The sequence below is a fragment of the Priapulus caudatus genome, unplaced genomic scaffold, assembly GCF_000485595.1.
Source record: "Priapulus caudatus unplaced genomic scaffold, Priapulus_caudatus-5.0.1 Scaffold920, whole genome shotgun sequence".
NCBI lineage: Eukaryota > Metazoa > Priapulida > Priapulimorpha > Priapulimorphida > Priapulidae > Priapulus > Priapulus caudatus.
Genome location: NW_014577981.1, coordinates 89,002 through 101,063, shown reverse-complemented (window position 1 = coordinate 101,063; position 12,062 = coordinate 89,002). Strand labels below are relative to the sequence as shown.

The window sequence follows — 12,062 nt, the reverse complement described above, 5'->3', positions numbered from 1 at the left end:
ACGCACACGGACTGCGCGCGCGCATGGCCATGCCTCATCCGTGCTGCACGCACGCGGACGGCGCGCACGCATGGCCATGCCTCCTCCGTGCATGCACCGCACCGCGGAGCGCGCCGCACGCATGCGCCATGCTCCTCGCTGCATGACACGCCAACGACGCATCTGCGCGCACTGGGCCATGCCTCCTGCATGCACGCACACGGAGCGCGCGCGCGCATGGCCATGCCTCTCCGTGCATGCACGCACGCGACGCGCGCGCGGCATGGCCATGCCTTCCGGTGCGATGCACGCACACGCCGACGCGCCGCGGCATGGCCATGCCTCCTCCGTGCATGACGCACTGCGCTCAGCTACTCACGTGCGCACGCGATGCGCCATGCCTCTCCGTGCGATGCACGCCAGCCGGACGCGTGCGCACGACACGGCCATGCTCCTCAGTGCGTATGCACGCACGGTCCATGGCCTCCGTCCGTGCAGGCAGCGATGCGCCATGCCTCCTCCGTGCATGCACGCATGGCCATGCCTTCTCCGTGCATGCACGCACGCAGCCCTGCTTCTCACAGGCTGGTCACATCGCAAATGAGACGGAGGGTGGGAGGATGGAGGGGACGAGCGAATCATGAGTGGGGGGAGTCAGAGGGGAGAGGAGGAGAGAGGCACAAGTGATTTGAGGGAGTAGGTTCAGGAGGCGGGTAGAGAGGAATATGGTGGATGAGTGAGATAGGAGGACAGGAAGAGGGGGGAGGAAGAGGAAGGAAGGAGAGAGGGAAGAGATCGGGCAGAGAGGAAAGTGCGAGTGAGGAGGAAAGAGGAGGAGGATATGACGGAGAGGGAAGGTCATTGGCAAATGGATAGAGGTGAGAGTGAGAAAACGAAGAATACAGAGAGATGGGAGAGGAGATATATGAGAGTGCAATATACTTTATGGTATAGCGTTAGATGACATGCGGTAGGGTTATAACTGGAAAGGGGAATATTAGCGATGCAAGGTATGTAATAAGTAATCATCGAATAAACTTTAGGAGAATAAAACCCTAAATGTGAAAGTGGAAAATAATTTGAATAATATAATAGTTTAAATATAATGGGTAAATATAAATAAATATAAAATAAAATGGAATATTATCCTTGATGTGAGCGTTCAGATTACGCAGGTAAGGTACAGGTGGGAAACCCGGTAAAACTCGGCACGATCTGCCAGGTGACGACTCAGATTCCTCAGATGTTCCACCGGATAGACGCTCACAGCTTCTCTGAGCTGGCTGACGTCCGCTTTCAATTCTTCACACAGAAGGTAGCGCTGCCTGTGCATGTGCTTGCTATCCCTAAAGCCTAGGACATGATTTTCTACGCTGGCTACTTGCGATCGATAAATACGGTTCCGGGTCCGCGCGGTGTGTCCAGTCTCACGGCAGCGTATTTCGCTCGCGAACCCATACGCCCGGCGCATCGCTCGTATTCAACATGTTGAATATTTCCGCCCGGTTTTTTGACCCGGCACCGTCGGCGGATCGCAAGCGGCCAGCGTAGAAAATCGCACAGTGTGTCCTAGGCTTAATGATTGAAATATATCGAAAATCCTGGAATGTATACGATAGCCTTGGAGAGTCACGTAAAACGAACTATTGTTATGCGTGGGCTTAGAAATGGTCTGCCGTCTTCTCTTTGAGTTGTTAAAACAGGGTTCATATTATGTAGGATGTATGATGTGCGTCATTTTCGAGAAACTGTGTGTTAGCACTATGGGTGTGGGTTTCGTGAGGGTTTTCTCTGAGATGCAATAAAATTTAATTGATTAGGAATCGGTTCACTAATCGCTGATTTGGTAATATATATATGAGGCTCAATGATTATATTCGGCCAAAACAATCTGACCAACAACCACGGTCTTGGAAAATTTGCCCTTTAAGTGTTGGACAAGTAGTGGAAAATTCTTTGAAAATGTTTTGCATAATAGGTTTATGAACCCGGTTATGACTTTGTACTCACCGTCTCATTAACGTTGCAGATATTGCCGCAGTACAAGGATCCGGTGATGAGGCAGACTTTGGTGTTTGTCCCGTCCTACTTTGACTTTGTCCGGCTGAAGAACTACGTGCGGGCCGAGTCACTGAACTTCTGCATAGTGTCCGAGTAAGCGCAAAGTTATAGGCAAACATCATGCGTGCGTTCGAGCCAGAAATCCTGATACGATCTTTTCCAATCGCGTTCCTATCTCCAATACTGTTAATATTCGTGATTATTTCTTGATGGCGTATAATGTTTTTGTGTGCGTGTTGGTTGGTTTCGATGTGCCGTTTTGACAAAATTTGACGTTTTTGCTTTGAATTGTCACCGTTTTGGTTGTTATTTATGATAAATGTAGAAGCAAACTTGTGTTATGCGCAAGGTTATTGTAATCACATGATCATCGGTTAGTCATCGGTCTAAATGTGTTCTTGTGAGTTCTAATCGATCGTCTCCCGATAGCAATAATCCTGCTCAGAACACCTGCACAATATTTTCTATTATATCCATAGAATGAAAGTTCTCTGTGCTGACATTAACAAGCTTTGTTAACACGCAGGTTCGTGTTTTAATCTGATAATGTAGGTACACGCCGGATAAAGATGCGTGGAAGGCGAAGAAACTTTTTGCGAAGGGAAGGGATTCACATCAACTGATGTTGTTCAGTGAGAGATACCATTTCTTCAACAGGTAATTTCCTGAGTTCATACCACTTTTATTAATTTCTCAGCAATAATATACTAAAACCGTGTAGTAAATCCCTGAATAACTTTATTAGATTTCTTGATAATAGAATAATAATTTATAATAATAATAATACATTTATTTTATGATGTATCCATTTATATAAGCTGTTAGCAACCTGCTGCTGCCATCTGGTGCCAAGCAACTATTCAGCCTGACAAAGTCTAAAATCTGGGTTGGTTATCAAAACCGTTGCTGACAGGCTAAAGAAATGGATTCATCATAAAATGAATTCAACCTCATTTTACACGTAGTGAAGTTAGTTATTTATCAATCTAAGTTATTGGCTGTAATTGCCGAGATTGCATTTGTCTTGCCGTACTTGTATGAGTACTGCCAGTAGTGTAGCGTAGTGTAGAGTGGTAGATGGATTCGCACGTGGGAAACGTGACAGGGCCCGCCTTCTGTGGCCCCCAGTACTGCCAGTAATTTCCATTCATTAATACAATTGATTGGTTAATTGATTGTGTAGTATTTGTCTTGGCGTTATTCGTGTGCGCGCGAAGTTCTAAACATGTCGTCTCGTTGTTGCAGGTATCGGACGCACGGCATCAAGCACATTGTCTTCTACGAGCTTCCGCGATTCCCGCACTTCTACAGCGAGATGTGCAACATGATCCGCCGCGTGACGCAGGCCGACAACATCTCCTGCAGCGCCATCTATTCACGATACGACGCTCAGCGGCTCGCCGGCATCGTCGGCTCCGGCCGCGCCGGTCACATGATCAACGCCACGAAGAGCGTTCACATGTTTGTCACGGGCACCGACGGCATCTTGTGAACGGAATCGTACGCTGTTTGGTGCGGTTCCATGCAGCTGGCTCCATCTGTGGGCTGGTTTTGAAAGCTTTTAAATTGTAATTCGTGGTAGGGGTTTGTCGATTGTGTTGTAAGTGCAAAGTGCCAGGTGGATGTCTACCAGCGCTGAGTGTACTATTTTTTAATTATAAATTATTTTTATTTTATGAACGTTTTTTCTAATTTAGCGTCTAAACTACGGCAATGCAGTCATCCCTTGCCAACGTTTCTAACAATAACTTGTTCTTGGTCTTACTTCAGTTATAGAGAGAACTATATAGTTATTCTATGGTGTGACATCAGGGTTCATAGGTTTATAGGTTCTATGGTTGATCAGGATACATCTGGTCAACCACCAACTGTGTCACGCGTTGATTGACAGGACCTGCTTATGACGTTTCAATTGTCAGACATATAGCATCTATTAATCGACCGTTCGATATTCAGCCGTCATCATACGGTTGAAAAAACACCTGCTGCCGTATTGCGAGCGACTGCCACCCTCGCGATATGCACGTATTATCCATGCGCGTATCCATGCACGTATTATGCATGCGCGATATGCACGTATGCGTGGAATGCACGTATTATGATTTGTAATAAATACGTGTTATTACGTATTACTCGAGATTATGTAACTGTAATGAAGGCAGTGCGCATGTATCAGTGTATATAGTGCGTGGTTGTACGTTCATCTACCTGGTGGACTGCCACAGTCTTGGTCCCTTTTTATATCCGTTTTTTGTATAATATTCCCCTAGCGTCTATAGTCCGTTATGTCCATTCCATAGTTTTAATTGTCTCTCGCGTGCGTTCTCTCGCACTCTCCTTCCTTCTCCCTCTCCCTGTCCCTTCCTTTTCCCCTCTATCTTGCTCTTCCTATCGCTCTGTTTATGTATGCAGTGTTGTCATAATAACTTGTGTCAATGCGTGCAATTTCTCTTTCTAGCAGACGACATATTCGTGATAGCTGCTCGCTCTGCTACTTGATAAATAAACAACTGGTGCTGTTTCAAAAACATGTCCACTATCACTGCTAATCCTCATTATGATGACCTCATAGATATTAGTCTACAAAGTCCAAGAGACTGTATCAAAGACGGAAAGAGACAAAGTTGATCAAATAGACAGATCAACATGCTAATCATGATGTGGCGCCACCTACCGAAATTTACGGCATTGGCATTCTTATCAAATGATTGGCATTAATTGTATGCATTCGAATCCTTTGTGAACGTGTGTTCTCTGATCTAAATACATAGTTATGTACAAAGAAATACTATGTATTTACATTTATTTATATTTACATTACATTACATTTACATACTATTTATTTACAGAGGATTACTACTATATATTTATGTTACATTACTTTTACATGACTTTACAAAATGTACATTATATTACTATTTAGTTACAGAGGAATACTATATATTTAGTTCGGCGTTGTATATTAATTGTATCCCCCGCGACGAAGTCGGCGGGGATACTATGGTTTCATGTCTGTCCAGCCGCCGCCGCCGCACACTTTGCGCGACCAAACTTTGTATACTTACACATCTGGGGGAGAAGGTGTGCAGAATACCAAAACCAGGTCACTGCGACCTTTATTTGACCTTTACCTTGACCTTGATCATGTTTTCCTTCCGCTCTATAACTTGGCCCCTAATTGACCTAGCGCTACCAAACTTGGTATACTTACACATCTTGGGGAGAAGGTGCGCAGCGTACCAAAACCAGGTCACTACGCCCTTTATTTGACCTTTACCTTGACCTTGATTATATTTCCCTTCCGCTCTATAACTCGGGCCCCTAATTGACCTAGCGCTACCAAACTTGCTATACTTACACATCTTGGGGAGAAGGTGTGTCGCGTACCAAAACCCCTAAACAACCAATTTTAACATACTTGCACATCTCAGGCAGATGAGTTGTGTAACAAACCTTTGTCTTTGTGACTTATTTAACTTTACCTACCTTCTACGTCCTTACAGAGATATTTCATTTATACTAGATCACGGGGGATACATGTAGTTGGCGACAACTGCCCTTTGTAGTTTTTAGACGCGACACAAGCGCAGATTATAGGCATGGAAGTGTACACGGCATTTCACTACACACACAGGCATGGAAGTTTACACGGCATTTCACTACACACATAGGCATGGAAGTGTACACGGCATTTCACTACACACATTATAGGCATGGAAGTGTACAGAGCATTTCACTATACACACGTTATAGGCATGTAGTGAAGGGGGAAGGGAGGGATGTACGACAACCCGTGCAAGCAAGGCATCTGCCTTTACCTATCAGCGAAATCTGCTAAAGCAAGAGGTGTGTAGAAACTATATGCGGACCAAGAACGCGCCACGGGCTAGCATCCCACCAGCTTCCACAACGGTGTGTCCGTACGTTGCTTGACTCTGATACTGTCAGCTGCATATCAGACGCCTCGCCTGCGTACGCGGGTGTGTCCACAGGTATTACGGTATTACGGGTAGGTGCGTCGTGAAATCGTGAAACAAGCTAACAGTGAAGCGCTGTTGTGTTCGTGACACGGGGGCACGGGACCCCTGTGAGGTTGGGCCAGGCACTGCAATAAACTGTACACGGCTAACACATTACATCGCTCTCGTAATTCTTTTTTTTGTACAAATATTTACAAAAACCCAACGCGTCTCATGTGTGTTTTTCGATATATATTTCGGCGCAATCCTCCCGACGCACGTAGTCTTCATATATAAAAAAAATTTAAGAAAACCATTCCTAGTTATTACAAATGTACAAAGCTGGGTAGGTTTTCACACTAACACACGCCGTCAGAAGGCGCCCCTGTTGCTGTTCACTTGTCAGCTGTGCTGCCATGTTTCCCTACATATGCGTTTGTACTACGTCTCAAAACACATTCGCCAGGTCGTCAGTAATGTGCAACGTGTCGCAAGGGAAACGCAATCGAGAAAAACGGAACACGAAATGTCTCGACTCGCCTCAAAACCACAACCAGAAATTTAAATCACAAAAACCTCGTTGCATCGACGAAACATCTCTGATAACACTGAAACCCCGGTGCCTGATCGAAACTCACACACTGCCCACCTAACCGAAGCAAATCTCCCCACCTTTCTCATTCTCTCTCTCTCTCTCTCTATATATATATATATATAATATAGATATAGAGATCACTGGTGGGGACCAATGTTTTTTTGTAGTCACATGTACCTAAGTGTACCTTCACCACGGCTTTATATTAGTCATGAATTCATGTTTGCCCTCCGATGGTTGTTGTTATTCGTTAAGTAATGATAGTTATACATTTTTACCAGATTATTATAGTATTATTTATAGATTATTAGTATTATGTATTTAGCAGATAAAGAGTAATATCACGTGTCATAAAGTTATATATATATATAGGCCTATATTTGTAAGGTAATCAATGTCATTGTTATTGAGTGGATTGCAGAGTCCTACTATACACTTATATCACCCTGATCCAATAACAATATAAAGCAATAAGTCATAAATGATGTTAGCGATGCACATTGTCTCCATATAGAATGTATCGTTCGGCAGTCAAAGAAACACGAACACCACGATTTATTTATTTAAAGCAAATTTACTGATTCACCATCCTATTCAATAATAATAAACGATTATGTACCATTTTAACAACTTTATCTTACACAGTGGTTTCTTGATCACTTTATATAACAAATTGTTTGAGCTAGCTAGCCGAAATCTTTTCCCACCATCTGCTCCAAGATGGCAAAACGTACATTAAAGCACCTCTCACACGCATCATGCTATGTGTGACCTGTATAGACCATCTCCCTCCATACTAACACATCCGCAGCAGCAGCAGCAGCAGCGCAACTTCGGCACAAGGTCAGTTGGAGATCGGTATCAAATTTCCTTGCCTCGTAGCTGCTGATTAATTCACCTTCGCGATAATTACGTAGGTACTGTTCTCTAATGCGACCGTGCCTGCAACAACCAGCGCTCTCTCAAAACACCTTCCGAATATGATGCACAACGTAAGTACACAACGTAATTTTAGCGGACTCGGGTATTAAGTACACGACATACAATTTGCACGGAATCAAAATTCTCCTCCTTTTTTTGCAGACATCTAAAAAATGTGGTGCTCAGTTTCACGAGTCGGTAGTGGGGGGGGGGGAACATTTACTATATACTCTTTCCACCCTTCCCTAGGAAACGCCGAAACATTTGGCCAGTCACGCACCACGGATAGATATGCTGTGTAACCGATCATATAAATGCTACTGATCATCCTCGAGCGTTATAACTTTGGTACTACAGGAGAGATCAGTGGAATTGCAAAAAAAACTTTGCACGTCCGTAGAAAGCGCCCAGACCGGACCCCTACCACAGAAAGCCGGCTAGTGAAATAATATCAACATCGAATAGCTAGACAATGGAATTAAGTTGGCGGGGCCTGCGCCAGACGTTCTGTGTCACACCGTGGCAACAGTAACCATGACAACCACAATGCTTTGCGGATCGTGCGTCGTTACCGACGCTACATACCCTCACCACATAATCCAATGACCACCTCTCCCACGTCGCTACACACCTCAACCCCTCGCCATCACCGCAGCAAGGCCCCGCCAACACAACAAGTCTCAATAACTGCCTTCGAAAGCTGTCGTCACTCTGCCCTACCGGTCTGGACGTGGCTTTACCAGTGGATCGCACTAGGTATACACCACACTGCTGTGTATAACTGACGCTTTCTCACGTATAGTTGCATGACAACACACGGCACACACACGACGAAGGAAAGCGTCTATTCAACGACGTTATTACCATGACAACCGGCGTCGCACGAACACCGCGCCACCTGGTGGGAGGCGAACATCAAGTAACCAATCATAAAACGGATTACATATAATGATCTGCATTTCACTATACACACGTTATAGGCATGGAAGTTTACAGGGCATTTCACTATACACACATTATAGGCATGGAAGTTTACACGGCATTTCACTACACACATAGGCGTGGATGTGTACACGGCATTTCACTACACACATGTTGCCCTTGAATGTTCGCCCTTGCAGAACTTAATTGCTGCTAGGCGAACGCGAACGCGAGCTATTTCTGTAGTGTACGAGACGACAGATTGTGAATTGCGGGGTAACCCACACACACATGTAAGCGCCACACACGGGTACGCACTCTCTCTCTCACTCTCTCTCTCTCACCATACAAACTATATCGTGCATCGCGTCTGTTTAAAACATAGCATAACATGCTCTCATATGTGTACTGAAGCTCCAGCATGGAAACACTGCCATCATGGTTTGCATCTATGCACCTGGTTATTGCAGCTCTAGTCCTGTTCGTTGGCTATTTGCTACTGAGACCAAACCGCTGGCGGGGTAACCCACCGCCCGGCCCCAGCGGGTGGCCCGTCGTCGGCAGCATGTTCGAACTCGGCAACCGCCCGGAGATCTTTTTCACGAAGACGTCCGAGCGATACGGCGACGTATTCCGGCTCAACTTGGGCCGAAAGCGCGTCGTGGTTGCTAATAGTTACGAGACTCTGGCTGAGGCGATCGTGGAGAAGGCCCGCGTGTTCGCCGACCGACCACAGCTTTTATCGTTCAAACTCCAGGAAGGTGGCGACCAGACATTAGGCGTGCAGTTCACCCGAGCCTCGGAAATGCAGCGCAAGAAAATCAAGCTCGTACGCGCCGCGTTCAATCCGGCGATCCCCGACGTCGCTGAGAGATTTGACGCGGTTCTGCCGATAGAGGTCGCGTCGCTCGTGCAGGACGTCGCACGCGAAGATGGCGGGCCGTTCGACCCGCATGACGTCATCGAGTTCTGCAGCGCTATGTCAAACGTCACGGGAATGTTGCTCTACTCGAAGACGTTTCAAGAGAGAGACGAATCAGTATAGGAAGTGGGCGGCTACGATTATGTGCGGAGGTATCGCATATAACGTTCATCAGTTAGCTAGATGTGATGTGAGTGATGTAATGTGATTAGTAGGTGCAGTGAAACGATGCAGTTGCGTGAATAGATGTGTGTGTGTTAGTGTGTGTATCGGTGTGCGTGCCGTTGTGTGTGAATGTGTGAATGACCACTAGAGTGTGTGAATGTGATAGTATGTGAATGATTGTTGTGAGCTGGGTCTGTGTGTGGATGTGGATGTGTGTAGTCTGTAGGTGTATGAAAACTGTGAGTCGCCGCGCGCTGCGCGCGTGAATAAGATGTGCATGTCGTGTATGCATAATGTAGTAGATGTGTGTGTGTAGTGGAAAAATGTGATGTGATAATGGGTGTGTGATGAGTAATGAGAAGAATGTGTGAGCGGAGTGTGGTGAATCTGTGACACTGTAGTGTGTGTGTGTGATGTGAGGAAGTGTGTGTGTGATGTGTGTGTGCTGTGTGTGTGGTGATGTGTGTGTGGGGCGTGTGTTGTTTGCGTAGTGTTGCGCGCGCGCTGTGTGTGTGTGTGTTATGTGAATGATGATGTGTGTGATCGATGGTGAACAGTTGATGAATGATGTGTGCCTGCCTCGTAGGTGTGATGTTGTGTGTGTGAGTGATGTTATGTGTGTGTGTGTGCTGCGCGCGGATGTGCCGAGAAAGAAAGAAAATCGAAAGAGGGGAAGAGGGTGAGTGAGGGAAAGAGGGAGAGATAGGACGCATATATGCGCACGCGTATGCACAAGCGCACAACACACGCAACACAACACGGCAAAGACAGAAGAGAGAAGAGAAGAGAAACAGGAGTGAAAGAGAGCGAAGAGAGCGCGCGCGAGAGAGAGAGACCGAGAACATATTGATGTTGATTGTGTTGCGCTAGCCGCATCCGCCGCATCCACGCGCATTCGACACCTAACACGCATGTATATCTGTTTTTCATTTAAAGGCTGGAGCTAGGATCATGTCTGCTCATAGACTGGTTACCGTGGCTCTCCTGGTTTCCTAGCGCCGACGTGCGAGAATTACAAGCCCTCGTGCGTACGATGACAGGCTGGCATACGGATCTGATCGAGGAACACCGCCAGACCCTGAACGAGTCCAGTCCGCGCGATTTCCTCGACCAACTGCTAATCCAGCAGCAGACGGGCAAGCTGATGGTGTCCGACGCCGACATATGTCGCATCCTCGACGACCTTCAAAGCGCCGGCTTCAACACGGCCACGGCCAACATCCTCTGGGGCATTCAGCTGCTCGTGCAGAATCCAGACGTGCAGAAGAAGCTGCAAGCTGAGATCGACGAGGTCGTCGGCAGCGGCAGGGCGCCGACGACGAAGGATTGCCGCAACATGCCCTACTTGGAGGCTACGCTCTGGGAGATTCAGCGTGTGGGGATGCCTGTGCCTGTGCCTGGCGTGCGCGCCGCGTTGAGGGATACCACCCTGAGTGGTTACGACGTACCGAAAGGTACGATCATGCTCGTCAATCAAGCGAAGATAGCAACGGATCTCGCTAACTTCCCACAACCGCACAGGTTCGATCCGTCCAGGCATCTAGATGAGAACGGATCCGTCGTGACGCCAGAGAAAAAGTTGATGTTGTTTGGCAACGGATTGCGGATATGCGCCGGCAGACATCTTGCTCGCGATCAAATGGTTATCGTCATGGCGAATCTGCTTCAGCGGTTCACTTTCCGGTTACCAGATGGCGCCACAGCCTTCGACAACGTCGGCAGCACGGACGGTCTCGTGAGATTTCCGCTTCCGTATAAGATCAGAGCCATTCCGCGATAAACATACTTAGATGTAGTGATGAAATATAGACGAAATAACGTACGTTGATGTTAGTCAACATGATTGTAGTTGTGTATATAAGAATATCAGGATTGAATAATAATAGATTAGCTTAGATCTATTATTATTCACTCCTGATAATATCAGCTACTATATATATATAGTGTATTCTTTGTATTCTAATCTATACACGTGTTTTATTCTAGACATATTGTCGTTATCATGTGTATTTCGCGGCTTATATGGCGCATTTTTTATCAGAAACCATCTCGCGTTATAGAAACTGAAGTTCGTTGTTCTCGATAATTATTTTATTCATAGCTTAAATAATTGTAAGATATTTAGCAGTTTAACATTATTGTGTATGTATGCGTGTGCGTGCGAGCGTGCGTGCGTGCGTGCGTGCGTGCGCGTGCCCGCGTATGTAAATAGCATGAAGGTAAAACCTCAGAACAATTTTGCATTACCTTGGTATCCTTCTGATGTTTAACCATGGTGTTTTTTAGCTATAGTACGGTATACTATTCCTTTGCACCACAGCAGAATATACTAACCAATTCTGAGAATGAGAAGGATTTGTGTAATGCAAGGAATTTGAAGGGCATAACGATAATAAACACAGGGAAAAACAAGGATGCAGTCTTATTTACGGCGCACATAAACCAGTGGGGACCTATACCTAACTTATAGTAGTATTATAGTATAGTATAATTATACTACTTCTATTATAGAGTTCATCTCTCTCTCTCTCTCTCTCTC

General features: G+C 46.0%; 2 protein-coding genes across 2 annotated transcripts in view; both read left to right on the top strand.

Moving 5' to 3' along the window:
* The window catches only part of LOC106814410 (digestive organ expansion factor homolog), a 20,614-nt gene extending 15,788 nt beyond the window's left edge, over positions 1-4,826 (top strand). Inside the window, exons 15-18 of the mRNA XM_014818727.1 lie at positions 1,146-1,294; positions 2,009-2,133; positions 2,593-2,697; positions 3,286-4,826. Of these exons, the coding sequence (XP_014674213.1) occupies positions 1,146-1,294; positions 2,009-2,133; positions 2,593-2,697; positions 3,286-3,532 (626 nt within the window). The 3' untranslated portion in view covers positions 3,533-4,826. The remainder of the gene's footprint in view (positions 1-1,145; positions 1,295-2,008; positions 2,134-2,592; positions 2,698-3,285) is intronic.
* A 4,031-nt stretch (positions 4,827-8,857) lies between these two features.
* Positions 8,858-11,415, top strand: LOC106814408 (cytochrome P450 2U1-like). Its single transcript, XM_014818724.1, has 2 exons — positions 8,858-9,453; positions 10,460-11,415. The coding sequence occupies exons 1-2, from the start codon at positions 8,858-8,860 to the stop codon at positions 11,301-11,303; spliced, it is 1,440 nt and encodes a 479-aa protein (XP_014674210.1). The 3' UTR covers positions 11,304-11,415.
* The last annotated feature ends 647 nt before the right edge of the window (positions 11,416-12,062 follow it).